The sequence below is a fragment of the Mirounga leonina genome, unplaced genomic scaffold (assembly GCF_011800145.1).
Source record: "Mirounga leonina isolate KUSES-001 unplaced genomic scaffold, KU_Mleo_1.0 Mir_176, whole genome shotgun sequence".
Taxonomy (NCBI): domain Eukaryota; kingdom Metazoa; phylum Chordata; class Mammalia; order Carnivora; family Phocidae; genus Mirounga; species Mirounga leonina.
In genome coordinates this window covers 10,595,314-10,615,984 of record NW_023270454.1, presented here as the reverse complement: position 1 = coordinate 10,615,984, position 20,671 = coordinate 10,595,314, and the positions used below count along the sequence as shown (strand labels likewise).

Below are 20,671 nucleotides of genomic sequence, written 5' to 3'. Positions count from 1 at the left end.
GATCTGAGATTCAACCGTCTTGCACAATTCACAGCACTTACCAGAGCACATACCCTCCCCAGTGTCTATCACCCAGTCACCCCATCCCTCCCACCCCACCACCCACTCCAGCAACCCTCAGTTTGTTCAAACCTTACACATTTTATTAGATTGACTTCTAAGCATTTCATTTCTTGGAGCTAATTTAAGTGGTATATATTTTTAAAATTTCCATTTCCAATTGTTCATTAGTAGTCTATAGAAACATATTTAATTTTTATGTGCTGACATTGTATCATAAGTCTTTGCTAAACTTACTAATTAATTCTGTGAGCTTTTTTTGCATATTCCTTGGGATTTTCCATCTAGATAATGATGTCATTTTCAAATAGGGACAACTTGACTTCCTTCTTTCTGCAATCTATATATACTTTATTTCTTTTTCTTGACTTATTGTACTGACTGGGACTTCTAGTATGATACCGAGTAGGAGTGGTAAGAGTAGACATCACTATCTGTTTCGAATCTTAAGAGGAAAGAATTCAACTTTTTATCTTTCAACTTAATATCTAGTATGATATTAACTGTGGGTTTGGCGGGTGTCCTTCATCTGTCAGGTTAAGGAAGTTCTCTTTTATTCCTAGTTTGTTGAGAATTTCTTCTTTTTTTTTTTAAATCATGAATCAATGGGGGCGCCTGGGTGGCTCAGTCGTTAAACGTCTGCCTTCGGCTCAGGTCATGATCCCAGGGTCCTGGGATCGAGTCCCGCATCGGGCTTCCTGCTCGGCAGGGAGTCTGCTTCTCCCTCTCCCACTCCCCCTGCTTGCACTCCCTCTCTCGCTGTCTCTCTCTCTGTCAAATAAATAAATAAAATCTTTAAAAAAAATAAATCATGAATCAATGTTGAATTCTGTCATATGCCTTCTTTCTGCATCAATTAATGTAATGTGTGTTTTGCTTTATTAATATCATTGATTGCATGGATTGATTTTTGCATGTAGAATCAGCCTTATATTCATTCCCAAGATCAACCCAACTGGCTATGGCATATCATTCTTTCTATACGTTACTGGATTTGATTGGCTAATATTTCATTGAAGACTTTTGTGTCTGTGTTTATGAGGGATATTGTCTGTAGTTTTATTTTCTTATATAGTGTTCGTGTGGCTTTGATATCATAGGAATGCTGACCTCATAAAATGAATGGGAAAATGTTCTTTTCTCTCTTACTTTTTTTGGGGAAAAAAAGTATAGAATTGGTGCAATTTCTACTTTAAATGTTTGGTGGACTCTATTTTTCTGAAAGAGGATTCTCTAAGTTTCAGGCCCCACAAAACCATTTGGGGCTTTGAGGGCAGGTTGTTCTGTATAATCAGAGGTTTCAAAATACTGTTTCCGAGAGTGTCACAAGAAGCAGCAGGTGACTGTAGGCCCAGACAGCAAAACTGTTCAGCCTTCTGCTTCTTTAGAAATCACTTATTTCCCATCCTGGCCAGTATTAGGCAGAACTACAGCTAACTCCCAGTGGGGCAACATAGTTTGGGTAAGACCTTCTTTGATTTGCCTGAACTTTGACTGGCTGTGTGCCTTTAGGGGAATCACTCTACCTCTCTGAGCCTCAGATGAGCCAATGGGAAAAAGAAGATAACAAAGTATCTTCCTTCAAGGGGCTGGTATAAGGGTGAGAATGTGCTCAGAGAACTAGACAGTTCTTCTGGAGGCAGATATAAGGAGCTGTAGACAATTCCCTGGTTTACAAAGTAGGAGGAAGAGACAGAACTGGGGAGGAGAGAATAAGCAGAGTGGGCTGAAGGAAAGATGGGAGGAGAGCTCCTTGGGAGGCAGCGACAGCTGCCCTCTGAGCCTTCTGGTCTCCTGGAGAGTCTCACAGGCATTTGAGCCCCTGTGACACTCGGAGCGGGCATGATTGCCTGCATTCATTTGTTCAGCATCTCCTGGGGTCCCCCTTTGGGCCAGGCATTTCAAAGATATGGAAGCTGAGGCTCAGAGAGGTTAGGAGATGTCCCCCAAGGTAACACAGCCCCCGGAAGAACTGGACCAGAGCCCCACGGTCTGCTTTTCCACTGTAGCGAGGGGAACAAGTTGGACCAAGTTCAGAAGAAAAGAGGCAAATGGTCCATCCCTGGTCGGCGCATGGGTAGGAGTTAATAGCACTGACCCTGAAGCCAGACTGCTGGGCCTGAAGCCCTGCTCACCCACTTACCTAGCTGGGTAAACTGAGGACCATCCGTTAAGCACAGTGCTGCAGTTTGCCATCTGAAAAATGAGGGTAATATTGTATCTACCTCAGAGGCTCTTATGAGGCTTAAATGGATTCATAAGTAGGAAATGCTCAGAACAGTGCCTGGCACATGAATGCCATACAAACATCAGCTATTATTATTATTTTTTTATAAAGATTTTATTTATTTATTTGAGAGAGAGAGAGAATGAGAGACAGAGAGCATGAGAGGGAAGAGGGCAGAGGGGGAAGCAGACCCCCTACTGAGCAGGAAGCCCGATGCGGGACTCGATCCCGGGACTCCAGGATCATGACCTGAGCCGAAGGCAGTCGCTTAACCAACTGAGCCACCCAGGCGCCCCTATTATTATTTATAAAGATGCGAGGCCAGACTTCAGATTCAATGAAGCCACTCATTTAGGTTCTAAAAGGATTAAGTTGTAAAAACACTGGAAGCTTGAGCTCCTCCAGTCTGCCCTCTGTGATCATGAATCACGCAGGCCCAGCCTCGGGAGTGACTGGCCCAAGGCCATGTGGTCCAGCCTTCCTGAGCCATTGTTCTATGACGACACGCTGCCTCCCTGCTTTTAGACCCATGCGTTTCACAATCCGATGTTCTTAGGAGAGAGATGGCGTGACACGGACCGTAAGATGTGGAAGCAAATCCAGGAAGAGAATTGGACGTCTTATGTCAACTAATGTCCGGGAGATGGTGAGCTCGCGGAACCTGCCAGAGAAGGGGGGAAGATGAGGGTTTTGGAAGAGCAGCAGCCTACCTTGTGGGGACTCAGCACATCCGGCCCTGCCCTGGGCCTCGCGGGCCACCTGCACCCCCATGCTGCTGAGGGAAGGGTGCAGGCCTTAAGAGGCTGCCTGCTGGGGATGAGATCACCTCGCCGAGTAGCTTTCCTGCTTCGCTTAGGCTCTGGCGCCATCTTGTGGCCACACTTTGCACAGGGGCTTAGCAGAGGCAGCTGGCTGGGCGGCCTCAGAGGTCACCTAGACCCACTCCGGATTTTATACGCACCCTCAGTTGCCTCCTGGGGACCCAAGGACTCAAGGATAGAGGAGGAGGGTGCAGGAGCCAGAGGGTGTGGAATTAGGTAGAAGGCACTTGATTGGGAAATCCTGAACTGGATTCTGCGACATCGCTCCCACTACAGGGTGGGAGGCCATGTGAGCTGGGGTCTCAGGAGGCATGATTTCCAAATTTGGTTTTGGACTTGATCCTGGTGCACTCTGGGCTGCCGGCATCTGTTTGCTCATCAGCACGGCGGGAGAGGCTCTGACTTGGCCCACTCCCACCCTCGTTTCTTCCCACACCTTGCAATGCGCTCACAGAAGAAATTCAACGTTGGTTTCTCCGGCAGACATTATGGTCGAGTCAGCGTGTTCTGGGCTCATTGCCTTCCATTTCCATGGCCATGCCGGGTGCAGGGCCTTGAGGAAAGCTGCGGCTTGGGGAAAATGGGGGTGGAGGGGGTAGATCAAGTGTTCCTTTTGCCCTGGCAGGGCAGACCTAGGTGAATCTGAGTGCTGATGTTACCTTGGCCTGAGACCTGGACGAGTAGGCTTGGCTCTGCCACCTAATCATTCCTCCACCTTGGGCCACCTTGTGAGGCTGGGAGAAGCAGAGTCTGTGGTCTGAGTGTACCCCTGAGGTGTGTAAATTTGTGATCTGGTCCCTGTGGGAGTCTGTGGCACATGGCATTGTGCGTTGCAGCTGCCTCACGTGGGTAGGGCTCAGTTTGGGGTCATGGAACCCAATCTGTCCTGTGAGACCAATGCACCAAGGCTCCCCTGGGCACGTGACTGTTCTGGGTGCATGTGGAGCTTCTGGACTCACAGGCCCGACCTTAGCCAGCGCACCTTTGTCCTCCACTGCTCTGCCTTCCCAGGCCACCCTCGGATCTGGCCAATTCGGCCCTTCCCTCCGTCCTGGATGCTCCCCAACCCCTCCCAGACTACCTGTGACCCTATCTCCTTACAGTAAGCCCTCCCTTGCCCAAATTATCTTGGCTGTGACTTTTTCCAGTTGGTCCTCTCCCTCAGACCCGAAATTGTGACATTGCTTTCCACTCCTTTCTCTCTTTCTTTTTCTGTTCCCTCCCACATCTCTCTCTCTGTCTCTCTTCTCTGTGTGTATGTGTTTCTCCCCGTCTGTCTCTGTATCTCTCTGTGTCTCTCTGCCTCACTCTCTGTCTCTCTTTCTCTCAGTGACCCTGTAGCTTTCCAACAACATCCCTGCCTTTTTCCCAGCTTCCCCCTGGTCCCTTAATTTGGGGAAGATGACTCGTGGGACACACCACAGCCAGTAAGCAACAGAACCTGGAACAGAACCAGAATTCAGTGCTTCGTTTCACTCCAGAGCCTCAGTTTCCCCATGAATTAAATGACAATGATCAGACATGCCCCACGAGGCCTGGCAGGACTCCAGCAGAGGCCTGGCCTGGGGCACCTGCGGCCCCCACACCAGGCCCCACGCAGGGCCGCCCTGCCTTCCACCCTCACCCCCAGCCTTGCCCGCTTTCCTTTCAGCAGGACTGCCGCTCCGCTCACTGCAGGGAGGGTGTCAGGAGGGAAGTATGGTGTCCATGCCAGCTTCCCTGGGTGGGTCTCTTCAGAGATATTGTCGCGCAAAGGCTCTTAGGGATCCGTATTACTCATCTGGTGTGGGATGGGTGCTCCTCACTGCCAGGGTGTTTGTTGTAGGTCCACCAGTGGTTCAGTAGGGCTGCTCTGTGTCCCGGGGCACAGGCCAGGGGACCCTGGAGCGCTTGCTCATTGTTGGGTCCAGTACATGATTAGTGCTCTGGAGGGAGGCCCGCCGTTTTGGAATTGGAGAGGAACATCTCTTTAGAGTTTTAGGCTATTTTATAAATGCATGCTTTTGCATCTTTGCTTCAAGGGCATGAGCTTCTGTAACATCTATGTAAGGTCTCAGGCGACGCCCCGCTCCTCCCATTGCCCCGGGCTGAGGGGATTTAGAGCCCCTCTCGGTGACTGGCTTGACGATGCTGTCTGAATTTGCTGCAAACGTGGGTGTGGACTACCTTTACAGTATCATGACAGTGCTGTCCCACCAGGACCCCTCAGCCTTGGAGGACAGGAGTCTTCCTTCTGCCTCCATTGACATTAGGGAGATGGTGTGAACAGTAGACAAACTCCTGTGCTCCTCAAGAGACAGAGGAGACACAAGAAAGCGGGCGGAGAGGGTGGGAGGTGGGGTTGGAGGGGCAGGCAGGGTCCTGTGAACCATGGGAGGGGTTTGGATCTTATTCTTAGCATTATGGGAAGCCGTGGGAGGGTTGAAAGAAGCGGGGCTGGGGGCAGGGGGAGGGATGACATGATTGCATTTATGATTTTCAAAGTGCATCTTGGCAGCTATGTTCTGGGGCAAGAGTGGACCCTAGGAGGCCGATTAGGAGGCTTCTGCTTTGATTCAGGCAAGAGGGGTGATGGCGGGGACCAGGCTGGGGGTGGGGATGGGGACAGAGAGGAGGGACTGCCTAGCAGCCCCAAGTAGGCAGTTGACTTTGCCTGAGGACAGCAGGGACCACATAGTATATCAACCCTGCTCTCTCAACCTTGATGATTCAGGCCTAGTGTTTTAGAGGGCACAGTGATATACATTCCCAGGGAACAGTCAAGGTCACACAAGACGTACGGATGCTTGTATTTACATTGTTTTTATGGAACTAGGGGAATAAAACATTTATTTTAAAAATGTAAAAAAAAAAAAAACAAAAAACCCACACATGTAGTTCTGTTTTGTTGGCTGTGGCCCTTGTGTGTGGTTCATGTTCCTGATCCTAACTGGATCCTGAACCTCGCTTTCGTCCGGGCCCTGCTGGCCGTTCTGTCCCGGGCTCAGCCTCAGAGGCCACTGACTGACTTAGATGGTAACTTTCATCCTCCCCTTGACTGTGGCTTAGAGACAACTTCCAAAAGTTCAGGTGTGAGTGAGCCATGGGGGACCCCGGATGCATGTCCACCACGCGTATTATCTCCTTGATCTCCCCCCCAACCCCGTGATGCTGACCCTTTTCTCCATGTTAAAGAAGGGTAACAAGGACACAGAGTTGGGGTAATTCATCCAAGACCCTACAATTAGCAAATGACAGAACCAGCCAGCATTTGAATCCAGAGCCCGCGCCCTCCACCTATACCCAATTTCTTTGCTGCTTGTCCCTCCCTGATGGAGCAGGGTCAGTACATCAGAGTGACTATGTCCTATGCCACCCTTGGACAGGGGCTCCATTGCAGGTTCCGTGTCTCCCTCGTGGAGAGCTTGAGCTTTGGTGTCCAACAGCCAGGGGCCAGCTCCTCGTCATTCTGCCATCCAGCTGTGGAGCCTTTGCCAGGCCCCCTGGCTGTCCTACATGGGAGTTACACCTGTCTGTCACCCGGGACTCTGGCACCACATGGCCAGCCAGCCAGTGGCACTTAGAAGGAGCTTCACAAATGCTACTTTCCTCTCCTCCTCCCCCAGAGAGGGGACAGGGCTGCATGGTAGAGACGAAATCCTGCTGGAATGTTCCCCCTGGGGTCCCGAATGTGAGAAAGATCACATGGCCTCAGAGCTCACCTGTGATGCTCCACTGGCAGGCTCTGGGAGATCATCTGGTCCCACTCTTTCATTTCTCATTTTTTTAGATGAGTAAACTGAGGCCAGGAAGGGGACGACTTGCCTAACACCCCCTCGCTGGCCTGCCCATCCCCTCCACCCCCAACTCCTCCACCCCAAAGCCTTAGCACCCTCTCTGGGGGCTGGGAAAAAAAACCCTGGTCCAAGCATCTGGAAAACCTCAGAGCGAAGGAGGGGACATGGACACAGGTAGTCTTGGTTTGGGGGAATGGCGTGACCCTTCCACATTCCCGGCCCCTACCCATGCTCTCTGTGTTCTGTCTTGTTCTCTCGGCAGGTATATCCGCACCATGTACCTGGGGATTCAGAGCCAGCGGCGGAAGGAACACCAGCGACGCTTCTACTGGGCTATGATGTACGAATATGCAGACGTCAACATGTTGCGCCTCCTTGAGACCTTCCTGGAGAGCGCCCCCCAACTGGTGCTACAGCTCTGCATAATGATCCAGAAGAACAGGGCTGAGACGCTGCCCTGTGAGTGTCCCCCCCACCCACAGGAGGCTGGGAAAATGACCTTCTCTTGTGGGCTGGGACAGGGCCCCGCCCTCCAGCTGGGGACCACCTGGTGACTGCCTCCTGCACACCCCATGGGCATTGCCTGTCCCAATCCCCGAGTCCCCACCATGCCCAGGCCCCCATGTGAGGCCGACCCAGCCCACACCAAGAGCGTGTGAGTGGTATAGACGTTCCCCATACACCCATGTGCAAGCCCACTGCACCTGCTCATGACCACTATGTTCCTATGAACAGAGCAGAGCCGGGGCTCAAATGTCCCTGGGAGCAGAAGAACGGAGTGCCCTGGGTCTCCCAATCTGGGGGGAATGGCCCCTCTTCTTTGGTGCTGGCCTGAGCTGAGGTGTGTGCACGTCCATGGGAGGGGGGAGACTGTCTAGGGATGGCATGTGACAGAAGACTAAACCACATTAGGCAATGCCGGCAGTTTTAGACATTTTTAAGCTGTGGTGCCCTTGCTTCAAACCCAAGTTTATGTAGCAAGCCCATTTTAAAACATGCTCAAACAGCTTTGTTCCCGTTAGATGGGGGCGGAGGTCCCATCTACTGGCCCCACCCACGGGCCCCACCCCCCTCATACCCCCTGTGGCCCCAGATGGTCTTCAAGGAGCCCCCGAAGCCCCCAGAGCCCTGTCAGACAGCACTGACCCCTACAGCTGCAGAAGCCTCTAGGTGCCACCTAGTTGCCTGAGGAGCCCTTTGGAGGTTAGACTTTGTGGGTCGAGGCAGGGCGTTGCACCGGATCGCCGATGGTCCGACAGACCACAGGTGCCATGGGTGTATCTCAGAGCATATTTCAGGGGGGACTGGAGCCCAGCAGGGGGGAAGGTCTAAGATGAGAAGGGGCTGAAGATGGCATCATGGGGGGACACTGGGAATGTTTAGTCTGAGGAAGACTTGGGATGCGTGAATGGTCCCATGGGAGGGGGCCATGGAGGATGGTCATCCCAAAGAGATGGAGGGAGCTACAGGGAGAATGTTATCGATTCAACATGTGGCAGACATTTAAAATAGCAGGAGCCATCCAGTGCTGGAATGTCTCAGCAGGTAGTGAGTTTCCTGTCACTGGGAATATTCAAGCAGAGATGCTGCTGAGGAGACTCAGCCCAGAGGTTCCATGACTCCAGAGGGCATGAGCTTGTATGATCTGGGGTAGCAAGAGAGCTGCTCTCCATGGCCCACCTCTCCCTGGCCAGTGGGGCCTCCCGGCCCTGTGGGTTCTCACCTCTGGACCCCACAGCTCCCCACAGCTCCTCCAACAGACCCTCAGTGCCACCATGTTTATGAACATCTTCAGAGCTCTCTCCAATGGGCATCCCCCACCCCTGCCTTACCCCACATGTCTGCCAAGGGCAGCCAACCTCTGGCCTGCATGGAACAGCTTTGCCTCCTTACTTTTTCCAGACTGGCTGGCCCTTTGCAATCTGCATTCCCCTAGTCACTTAAGCAGAAAGGGAGTTTAAGCTTCAAAGGCCAGCCAAAGGTTCAGGCCGGTGAACTCGATCCTGACATTTAGAGCCCAAGGACCTAGTTCTGAACCCAGCTGTGCTGCCAACAGAGTCCCCCATGCTCTGGGAACCTGGCTCCCAGCTAAAGCCTCCTGCCCACCGCCAATCCAGGACAGCCCCAGCTGGAAGTGCCCCCAAGGGAAAGGGGCCTCGGGGCAGCTCCCTCTGTCCCACAGAACACTTGCTGCAGTCCTGCCAACCCCTCACAGAAGCGAGGAGTGGGGGGGATGTGGGGAACTTTGAGGAGCAGTGCCCACTGTTAGGAGGAGGTCTTGCCCAGCCCCTGGGCATCAACACTTGGAGCTGGGTCCCAGCCCGAGTCTGCAGCACCAGGGACCTGTCCCTGAGAAGGTCTGGAAGGAGCTAAATAGACAACTAGCTCCAGTGGGGCATCTGGACACTAAGCAAGAAGCCACACTGAGGACAGCAGGGCTGACAGTCCTGTGGGGCTTCCTCCCTGGGGAAGGTCCCCCGGCTTGTCCTCGCACACACTCCTCTTTTAGAGCCAGTGGCTCACTCAGAGGCTGGGTAAGCATTTCCCCACATTTGTTTGGCAGGTGAAATAGGCGTTTCTCAAAATAGGCTTCCATTGTTAAATGCTTTTGGGAACTGCTGGGCTAAACAAAGGTCAGTGGCAGTCTTTGCTGTTGGACTGTGATTTCCCAAGACAACGGTGGGGTCTGCAACGGGAGCTGGATTGATGGGAAGGAAGGAAACTCACCGTCACTGAGCACAGACTGCAGGCGGCGTGGCATTGCCCTCTTACTTAACTTCTAGATGGTCTGCTCATCCCTGGACCATTTTGTTTAGAAATAGATGCCTTCCTTCTCTTTTCCCATAAAAGGCTGTATGAGATGTAGACACATTAAAGAAAATCGGTTGAAATATTAGAAATTGGAGGAGGGGAGAGAAAGTCTGAGAACCTGGAAGGGACATGGTGACATGAGGTCTTCCGGCCATGGGAATGCTTGACCATGGCAGCGTAGAAAGATAGAGGTGACGCCATCCTGCTATTTAACAGCTGTTACTGAACCGTTCTGTTCCTCAGTTTTCCTTTCTCTGAAATGGGGATAATGTTAGTACCTACCACAGAGGGTTGTTATGAGCATTTGATGACATGACCAATGACCAATGTCACGGGCCACATCTGGCCATTTTGTTGTTGGTGGTGAAGTTTTTATTGTAGATACACTTTCTGAACTGGACTACGAGCTGTGCTGGTGGGATCCATGGCTAAATGGCCTGGGTTTGGTGGCTTTGATGACACCTGTCCACTTACACTGTTAATCCTAGTAGATGGATAGGAGGTCACAGCCACTATCACTTTAATAGGCGAGTTTTCTGTTGATCTTGCCCCATGCCAAGCTCTTCCAACCTTTCCCATCCCCACCTTGTGTTCCCCACATATCGCTGGGCTAACGGTGCAGTATTCAGCCTGCAAGACGGATTGTCTCCAATTTCCCCGTAAGACCGGACACAAGTGAAAAATATGTCTGATGTTCAGAGAGGAGCGCAAGGGCTGAGGATATGATAATAATCAACAACCATACAAATATTACGCCAGAGTCATTTGAGCATCTCAGCAGGGTCTTCCTTAAGTCTGATGTCTTGAAGGTTTAAACAAAGGTAAAAATAAAGATATGAAGGGAGCCAATTATGCTGCCATGCGATTTAGGCTGCTGGTGAGGCTGGTAGTGTCGGCTGAAAGCTTGGCCATATTGCAGGCAGTGATGGGGTTTGGAGAGCAGTTGGCACGGCGGGAAAAGTGAGACTGAGTGTCACTTCCATCTCCACTGCTTCCTGACTTTATGGCGTGGGGCAAGTTCATTTCCTAACTGGGCTTCTGGATCTGTAAAGTGTGAAGAGTAAGTACTTTGTGGGTTGTTGTGAAGGTCTAATGAGCTGCACATACACTCCTACAGCGGCTTGCTCGGCGTGTGCTAGGTACTTGATACCGTCTGCCATTCAACAAAGATGCATTCATTTGGGCGCCATACTATGTGCAGAGGGGCAACAGGGAACATGACAGACGTGGTCCCTGCCCTCGTGTGTCTCCTGTTTTTCTGAGCAGACAGAACAAAATCAGTGAGACCGATGACACATGTTAAGTGCTTTGAAGCAAAAAACCTGGTGCTGAGATCATAGATAAGGTGCTGAGGGGTGGGGAGAGAGCCTCCCTCACAGGAGTGTCAGAGAAAGCCTCTCCAGAGAGCTGACATTTAGGCTGAGTATAAACAAAGAAAAAGAGCCAACTGTGGGAAGAGCAGGAAGAGCCTTCTAGGCAGTGGGAACAGCATATGCCAAGGTCCTGAGGTAGGAAAATCCTGGCTTGTTCCAGAAAGCGAAAGGACCCAGCATAGCTGAGGTTGGGTGTGGGTGTAGGGGTGGGGGAAGAAAGTGATTTTGGTGGGGAGGATGGGGAGGAAGTCAGGGGTCTGATCAGGCAGGGTCTGTGGGGCCCTGCAAGGAGCTTGAGTTGATGCCAAGTGCAGTGGGAAGAGTTACATAGATAAGCTCTAGGATCAGACCTGATGTTCAGAGAGGAGAGCAATGGCTGAGCTAAGAGATCCAGGGATGAAATTATGGGGTAGAGGCGTTTGGGAAATGATGCCAAGTGCACAAATTTGGGGGCCATTCTGGAGAGCGAACCAATAAGACTTGGTAGAGCTGGTATTGGCAGTGATAGAAAGGAGAGGTGGTGGTTTCTAACTGGGTGTGTTGAGATGGAAGAGACTTTGTCAGGGAACAGATTTGGGGGACTGGATCAAGAATTAGCAGCTCTACCACTTTTCCTTACTTCTGGGTTTTTCTGATGCTTCCACATGAACATTGGCAGGGAGCAGGGGATGGGCCACTTATACCCACGTAGCCCCCAAGTCTGCCTTTTTTAGTTAAGCCCACACGGAGGAGTTATCCTATACACAGGGCTCTGATGACCACTCTCCCCCGGCATCCCGCATTTGTCAGGCACGTGCCGTGGGCCAGGCGCTGTGTTGGGAACACGCTTGCGAAGACATCTGCCCTTCAGGAGTTGTGCCTGGTGCAGCACATTTTAAATTCTGTGATAGCTGTATGTACAGAGGAGGGATATATAACTGCTTCTAGGGGCATGAGGGAGGAGGTAGCATTTGATCTGGGTCTTGATGGAGGAATAGGAGCTTGCCTTAAAGAGAAGTTTGGGTGGCTCTTGTGGACAGGGGAACTATAAGCGCCAAGAGATGGAGACCTGGGAGAGCGGAGAGCAGACAGGGAGTGAGTGGTCGTGGGTGCCGAGAGCAGAGGGTGTATTGCGGTGAGTGTGGGGGACAGCGGTGGTGATGAGGATGATGCTCCCAGTCTAGTTAAGACTTTTGGGGAAGCTCAACTTGTGTGCCAGAGAATAGTTTAAGAGCTTTACATAGATTAACCCATTAAGGTCCCATGGCAGCCCTATGAATAGATACTTTTTATTGTTCCCATTTTATAGATGATGAAACTGAGGTCCAGAGACTTTAAGTAACAGCATGAGGCAGCCACCAGTCTTATAAGCGATACAGCTGGATCCTTGCCTACGTAGTTGGGCTCCAGTGCCTGTATCCTTAGCCCTGATGGCTGTGTCTGAGTCTTGAAGAGACAGACTTAGGTGGGCTCTGCAGGAAGTGGTTACTGATGCAGGGAGGGAGCAGAGGTTGATATGCACTGTGGACCCATCAACTCTAGCTTGTGTGTGTGTGTGTGTGTTTATGTATCTTAGATGCAATTATGCTGACAAGGTCAGAAGATGATGCTTCTGCTTCTTGCCCCTGAAATCTCTGCTCAGGGTTTGGCTTTTTGAAAATGTCCTTAGTCTTCCAGAGCATTTTGTGCATGCCACCTCAGCTAAGCACGCAGGGAGAAGCCTTGCTGTCTTACTGTGGAGCTAAGCTTGGCTGACCAAGGGGTGAGGGAACGGGCCCGAGGCCTGGGACCCTCCCAGCTCCCCTAAACGCCTATTAGTGATAAAGACACACAGCCTTTAACTGGCCTGTCCTTGGGTAGGTTTCTATTCTAACCCTGGAGACCAAGAGAGCTTGGCCAGACACAAGTGGGTGGCTTATCCAGTTAGTGAGAGATTTGGTATTAAAACCCCAGTGCTCCCCATTTCCATATGGTGCAAGTTCCTTCTGTCTTCTAAGGTCTCTCTAGGAATCCCTCAGAGAAAACCCCAGGCATCCCCAGATATCCTCTGAGCCAGGTGTGTCCCCCTCAACCCTCTAATTCAGATAGGGGGCAAGACTGGAAGCCCCCGGATGGGACCAGAAGCTCCAAACAGCCACAAGAGCTTGGGGCTGGAACTTAAAGGTAGAGCCATCTCTGAGCACAGAACCAGCCCTGCTCAGGGAGCACCCACAGGGGATGCGCTTCTCCCGAGGGCAAGCGCTTCTCTTAGAGAGGATCAAAAGCAGATCTGACTTGTTCTCACAGGTGACACTCCACCATGCAAAACTTTACAGGTGCCCCAGCACCCCTGGGAGTGGCAGTCAGGCAGATTTGGCTAAGAGTCCGCATAAAGGTACCTCTGGTGTCAAAACACTTGAATCTCACGACTTAGTGTCCAAAGGGATTTAGAGCAATGGGATCTTTCGAACTGAAGAGGTTGAATAGGCCTTCTAACCCACTCTCCTTGTTTAACACACGGGAAGTGGAAGCACAGAGAGAGGTAAATAAGTTGCCCAAGGTCACACAGCAAGGAAGGTTCTCAGAAGAGGCTCCTCTTCCTGCCGCACTGGACCTGCAGTTGAGATGGTAGCATGGCATCTACAGGATGGAGTTCGAATACCAAGCCTCACCCAGGTAGTTCTTCCTACCCCCGACCTAGCCATCAATAACCACCGTTTCCAGCACCAAAAAACCAGCATCTTTACTAAGACCAGGAAGCATGAGACAATATTAAACCCTGCCTTCAGATACTGGTGTTCTTTTAAACAAATGCCGAGTTCTAAGACCAAATTAGGGCCTTTGCTTTCTATCTCTTTGGTGTCAACCTCCCTAATAGTCTTCTTTCTTAACTTCACTTGCTCGCTTCTCTTACATCAAAGCCCCTCCAGTGACTTGTACTTTAGCTTCACATTTTACTTCTTTTTCTAGCCAGAGCCCTGACAGCATCCAAGCAAGTCACAAAGGCAAGTGTTCAGTCACATATCTCTGCTCCTTTTGAGCTAAACTGTCCATGCCTTTGTCTTCAGCTGCCTGCCCCCAAAGCCCTCCTCTCTTCCCTAGTGAGGACGAAATGCATCCCGGAGGAAACTTCTCTGGCGTCAGTCTCCCTGGTCAGCTTGCCTTTCTTGAGGGGCCAAGCTCTCAAGAGGAGGGAAGGCCCAGGGGGCTGCTCCTTAGCTGTTGGATGCCTGAAAGAGCCCCCCCACATCCTTCTGCTCCTCCTCTCACAGTGCAAAACTTCCATGTCCCTCTTCTTGGGAGATTTCTTTTTTCTCATGTAAAAAAATGCATTCTGGTCTCTTACTGGTCCTATTCCTATGGACATTAGCTGTCATTCTCAATGTCTGGGACACAAAAGTTAATTCCTTGATCATTTTAAGATTCTGGTTAAAAGATGAAGCTGCCACACAGAAAGTGATGGTAATCTGGTCGTATGGCTCGAAGGTGATGAATCTGTGCTCTACGCCAGAGCTATGAATTTCCCACTCAGTTTTCTCATTACCAGAAAGTAAAATTTGCCATTAAAACAACCGATCCAGGGGGGCACTGGGTGATGCAGTCGGTTGAGCGTCCAACTCTTGGTTTTGGTTCAGGTCATGATCTCATGGTCATGGGATCAAGCCCCATGTGAGTCTGCTTCAGATTCTTTCTCCCTCTCCCTCCAGCCCTCCCTGCTTGTGTTCATGCTTTCTCTCGTTCTCAAATAAATAAATAAATAAATAAATAAAATTTAAAAAATTAAAAAATAAAATTAAAAAAAAATTAAAAAAAAAAAAGAAACGCAATTGATCTATTGCATCAAACAACATCAGAAAATGAATCACCTCGTCCAGAGTCACAGGGAGCCTCTGTGCCCCCCAGCCCTTACCAGTGGATGGAGCCCTTCTCCCTCACTCACTCCCGTGCTGAGCTGGAGTCGCCCATCTCCGAGAGCTGCTCCACGGTGTCAGACTAAGTCAGAACAGAGGTCTTCCAGCCTTTGAGGTCAGTTTCCAGGCCGCCTATCACTTGTCTGTGGCTTAGCTGGGAGCAGGTAAAGAAAGGAACAGATGTGCAATCCCCTGTTCCCTCCCTTCTCCTGGCTGTCCTGTATCTTCTTCACCCTTAACTGAAAGGAAGAGACATGCATGGGCATGACTGCCTTCTCCAGCAGGAACACAAACTTGGCCTCTCCTGTTGCCCCCGTGGTGGTGGGAGTAGTGGGTGCTTTCCCCCCTCTCTCCAGCTCTGTTTCGTGTGCTCCTTCTGAGGAGACACCCTCCTTTTCTTCTATGAGACACCTACTTGGTGTCTGCACACAGGGTTTCCTGACCAGCCAACTCCAAGGTACAGTCCTGCTTCAGCTTCCAATGGCTCTTTGTTCAACAGCACTTTTTAAAACCATATACTTTTAGGGGCGCCTGGGTGGCTCAGTCGTTAAGCGTCTGCCTTCGGCTCAGGTCATGATCCCAGGGTCCTGGGATCGAGCCCCACATCAGGCTCCCTGCTCTGCGGGGAGCCTGCTTCTCCCTCTCCCACTCCCCCTGCTTGTGTTCCCTCTCTCGCTGTGTCTCTCTCTGTCAAATAAATAAATAAAATCTAAAAAAAAAAAAAAAAGTATGCTTTTAAACAGAATTTGCAGGAGTTTTCAGCAGAGACCTGCACTCCTCCAGTGCACGTTCCAGCTTGAATCTGCATACAATTCCGAGGCTCTGGCTGAGATGGCCCCTAACAACTGGCAAGAGAAAAGGAGAGGCAGAGTTCTTTTCTTTTTTAATCGTCGTAGGAACACTACATGTGAAATCCAGCCTCTTAACAAACTCAGATCTTTAAGTGCAAAAGAAAATGTGGTGTGTACATAAAAAGGAGACTTCTTAAGGCAGCAGGACAAATATAAGAAAGGCAAACTAAATTGATTTCGTTATAGTTACCACCAATGGAACAGCAATTGGCCACCTGGAAATGTTTGTGCGTGAAATGCCCAAACACGGAGGTCCATCCAGGCAAGGCTTCCTCGCATGGGCTGTCCAGTACCTCCTTGCAGGGGAAGGCTCCAAGGGATGCAAATTCAGAAGCCTGAGCCGTAACTGTAATTGGGCCCCTTATTCACTTATTCAATAACTATTTATTAGGCACCTAGAATGTGCCAAGCACGGTTCTAGGAGCTGGGGGCGGATATAGCCATAAACAAAACACAGAGAAAGTCCTGCCCTCATGGAGCTTACATTTCTTGCAGGGAGAGGCAAACAAGGAACAAAACAAATACCGTGTTTTCTATATTAGCAAATGAGAGGCACTCAAGAGAGTGATGAATCTGGGAAGAGAGACGGGAGGGGAGCAGAGCTATGGGCAGTTTTCAGTAAGGTGGCTGGAAAGGTGTGAGGATGAAGGGAGCCAGCCCCGCAGATTTTGGAAGCAAGAGTGCCAGGAAGAAAGGACAGCCAAGGGCAAGGCCTTGAGCTGAGAGAGCGCCTCCTGTGTCTGAGGAGTGGCAGGGAGGCTGAGATGGGTCTCTCAGCTGCTTCAGGAGCTTAGCCTGGCCGAGAGGTCTGGCCCGCAGAGCTGCTTTTTTTTTTTTTTTTTTTAATTTAAATAGCTTTATTGAGATACAATTTACATACCATTCAATTCATTCACTTGAAGTGTGCAAGTCACTGGCTTTAGTATATTTGCTGAGTTGTTACCATCGCTACAATTCATCTGAGAACATTTCCATTGCCCCACAAGACACTTCACCCCTCTTAGAGCTGCCCCCCCACCCCATGAGGTCTACCCCCAACTTCCCTGGCCGAAGGAGCACTGGGTGGGGAGTCCGCTGTGCTAGAATGCCCTGCTGCATTCTGGGCAGATCCCTGCAACCCCATCTTCTCTGGGCCTGGCTACTATGCATGAGGATAGGAGGGACTCCCGAAGACCCTTCCAGCCCTGATAGCCTGTGACTCTACGGAGGAAAAAAAGCGGCGGGGGGGGTGGGAATCTCAGTGAAACTGGGGCAGTAGCGGTCTTTAATTAGCCTTGACATTCACATTAGAGACGATCGTGGGAACTTGGAGCCCCGGCAAAGACCGCAGTGAAATGATCTTCAAAAGATCTTTTCTATTCCTTAAGATTCCCAAGGAAAGAAAGCCTGCAAGTTTCACAAACAATGCCTTCCTGTGTCTCACATGTCTCACCACTGGGGAGGGGGGCAGAACAGCAGAGACCCCGAGAAGGAAACCCTGGGGAGTGACCGCCCTCGGCTGTTCCACATCCTGCATGGTTATGGGCGAATCACCCTCTCTGAGATTCAACTTGTCCATCTGTAAAATTTACCCCCAGGGCCCCATTTGATTCTGGACCCAGCTGGAGGTGTGAGGCTGGTCAGGACATCAAGAGGAGTTCTAGGGTGTGGCATTCACTCGAGGGCCAACCAGAGGTAAGGATGGGTCCGAAGCTGACCAGAGGAGAGCTGAGATGAATTCTAGGCCTTCTTGTGCGTTCAGGCCCCCCGCACCCCAGGCTGCCAGGCCCTGGAGCTGAGGAGCCTGCCGGCTGGAGAGTCTGCCCCCCCGTGACAAACGTGGGGGCCCCCGCATTCCCTTTACCCTTCAGCCTTTACCAGTGACAGCCCAGAGCTTTGAGTCCTTTTCTGGGTGTCTGCATGCTGGTCTCCTGAGACCTTCGCCTGGAAGAAAAGTTGCTGTGTCCTGTTTTGTGTTGCAGAGAGCTCCCAGTGTGGAATTCCCATGCTGGGCTTCATGCATCTGCCCTGCAGCCTCTCCAACAAGGCCTTCACTGCTTTGAGCCTCGGGGGTCTCATTTGTAAAGCACAGCTAATAGCTCCCGCCTCAGAGGGCCTTTGTCAAGAGTACGCGAACCGCGTTTGTTCTCGGCACACGGGAGGCCCTCCGACAATGGTGGCTGGTATTTCTACTGCCAGCCATGGAAGGCGCACCCTGCTGCCACCCAGTTAATCAAGGTTGGTCATCCTCAGGGCCTCAGTGGCCCCAGGTAAAGGAGCCCAAGACCATTTTAGCCGGCAGAATTTCTAGGGCTTTGACAACCATATCATATCTCACTCCATGGGAGACAGGATCCACTCTGACTCCCAGCCTTTGAAGATTTCATCAGCTTGGGGTGCCTGGGTGGCACAGTCGGTTAAGTGTCCTACTCTTGGTTTCGGCTCAGGTCGTGATCTCAGGGTCGTGAGATCGAGCCCCACATGGGGCTCCGCACTCAGCACAGAGTCTGCTTGAGATTCTCTCTCCCTCTCCCTCTGCCCCTCCTGCTTGTGCTCTCTCTCTTCTCTCTCTAAAATAAATAAAATAAATCTTTAAAAAAAATTTATCAGCTTCTAAATGACTATAACCTTCCAAGACCCTTCCTACACAAAGCCTACAGGCCCTGCACCATCACGTTTCTGAAGGGGCAGGGGATAGGAGGACGAGGAGGCTGCACTGAACTTTGCTTTTGCCTCAAGAGTTCTGATCTCATCCGATACTATTCCAAACAGGCCAGGAACAGCACCCTTGACATCCCATGGCAAAACTCAAAAACTCCAAGTCTAGATTTTATCAGCCCAAAACAGAGGAAAAGCAATGCCGAGAAGCTGAGCAGAGCAGTCTCTCAAAGCCATTCTCCTCTAGGTTGAAGCTTTCTGCTCCCTCTAACTTGGCTGCTAATTCATTTCACTATCAGTAATATTAAAACTTAAAACTAGCGCACGTGAGGCATTTTAGAATTTCTAGAGCACTCTGACATTTGTCCTGAGGCTCAGGATTGTTGACATGGCCATCATGAATGCACATCTTTGGCACCATGGAATACTCAATGGGTATTCAATATGTATATATACTATATATATTCATTCCCTCTATATAGATATATGGCTGTACACACACTATATAGAGATACATGAATATATTGTATAGTATGTATATATATATATATATATATATATATATATATATCTCAAAGATGTGCCTATATGTTTTATACTCATAATTCATTAAATACTCCAAATCGGCATTTTTATGCATGATTCACAAACAGTAAAATAAGGCCAGATCTGTTTGTACCAAGGCCCATGTCCTTTCCAGGGCATCTTATGACCTGGGTTAAAATGCACTCACTCTGGGAGCATCAGGGCATTGAGCCTGGTTGGCCACGTGCTCCTTAAGGAGGAGGGGTGGGAAGGGGTTTACTGGAAATTTCAGCGACAGCAGATGGCCTTCTTCACTGTGTGCTCCAGGCCAACCAGGATCCAGGCGTCTGTGAGTCCTGCACCCCACCAGCGGAGTGGCTGACATTTGTTCTAGAATCTCCAAAGTTTGTCTTCCTCCAGCTGGTTGTGAAGATAGTATTTTGATAGTGCTGACAGCATCTTAGAAAGAAGAGACAAGCGGACAGAGGGCTGGCTTTGCTCTCCTCTGCTGGGCCCTTTAAATATCAGCGCTTGAACTTGAAGCTCCTCTTAGGGAGCGCTGCTACCTTCCTGTTATGCACCCTGTTCCCAGAGTGGCCATGAGCCCCTGGTGTGTGTTGCTCAGGAGAAACCCATCCTACAGATGTCAGACCCACGGGATGCTGTTCTCACAGCCTCCCCCGGCATCACACTGTGTCTGCACCCCACGGGCCTCTTCCAGGATAGTCAGTCCTAGGGAAGAGCTTTTTAGAAAGCTTCAATCTCCAGCTAATAGACGCACCCAGGTTTCCAGTTTGTTTTTTGACTTACTGAGAACATTGAGGAAGTAGGAATGCCCAAATCACAGGGCTTCTTAACATCATCAGTACAGGATCTGGGGCCAAATAATTTTTTGCCGTGTGTTGGGAGGCTGTCCTGTGCATTACAGAAGATTTAGCAGCACCCCTGGCCCCTACGCTCTAAATACCAGTAGGACTCACACCCGGTGTTGTGACATTGCCAAATGGCCCTGGTGGGGGTGGGGACAAAATCACCCCTGTTGAGGACCTTTGCCCTGCTGTTAAATGGGTGATGATGGGTGTTGTGGGCTGAATCTGGCCCCCTCTGGATTGTTTGGTTTGCATGGAAAAGGCCCCCTGTTTCTTGCTCTTCCTAAGAGGGTCAGCAGGGTGCCAGAGGTCAAAGCAGGAGAATAAAAGGACATGCTTGATGCGGTAACCTCAGGCAAATCCTCTTACCTCCTTGAGCCTTGGTTTCCTCGTCTGTAAAATGGGGCACCAATAGACATTTCGTGGGATTATTGTCAGGATTAAATGAAATAACACAAGCAAAGTATGTGGCATAGTGCCTGATACACAGGAAACACCCAGTAAATGTTAGTTCCTTTCATTTCTCTCTTCTACCCTCGAGGATTTCTTCCTGAGGGACAAAGGCATGTTGGCTCCCAGGAAATTCCCTTGTCTCACATTCAGGGCTAGAGGTGGGCAGTTGTGAAGGCTGGTGGGGTCACTGGCCCCTTTCCCTACAGGCCCGTTTGGGAATCAGTGGATAGCTATGGGCTCTTTTATGAGAAAAATACCCATGCAATATTGTATATAGTTTCAGAAGGACCAGACTAAATCGCTGCCCTTGGAACATATGCCCTTAAAAGAAAGAAAGAAAGAAAGAAAGAAAGAAAGAAAGAAAGAAAGAAAGAAAGAAAGAAAGAAAGAAAGAAAGAA

The 20,671-nt window shown here is 50.4% G+C and overlaps 1 protein-coding gene across 2 annotated transcripts in view; it reads left to right on the top strand.

The window, feature by feature from the left end:
* The window catches only part of XKR6 (XK related 6), a 308,257-nt gene that overhangs the window by 276,482 nt on the left and 11,104 nt on the right, over positions 1 to 20,671 (top strand). For both annotated transcript variants that reach the window (XM_035022667.1, XM_035022666.1), the window contains exon 2: positions 7,147 to 7,343. In XM_035022667.1, the coding sequence (XP_034878558.1) occupies positions 7,147 to 7,343 (197 nt within the window). The remainder of the gene's footprint in view (positions 1 to 7,146; positions 7,344 to 20,671) is intronic.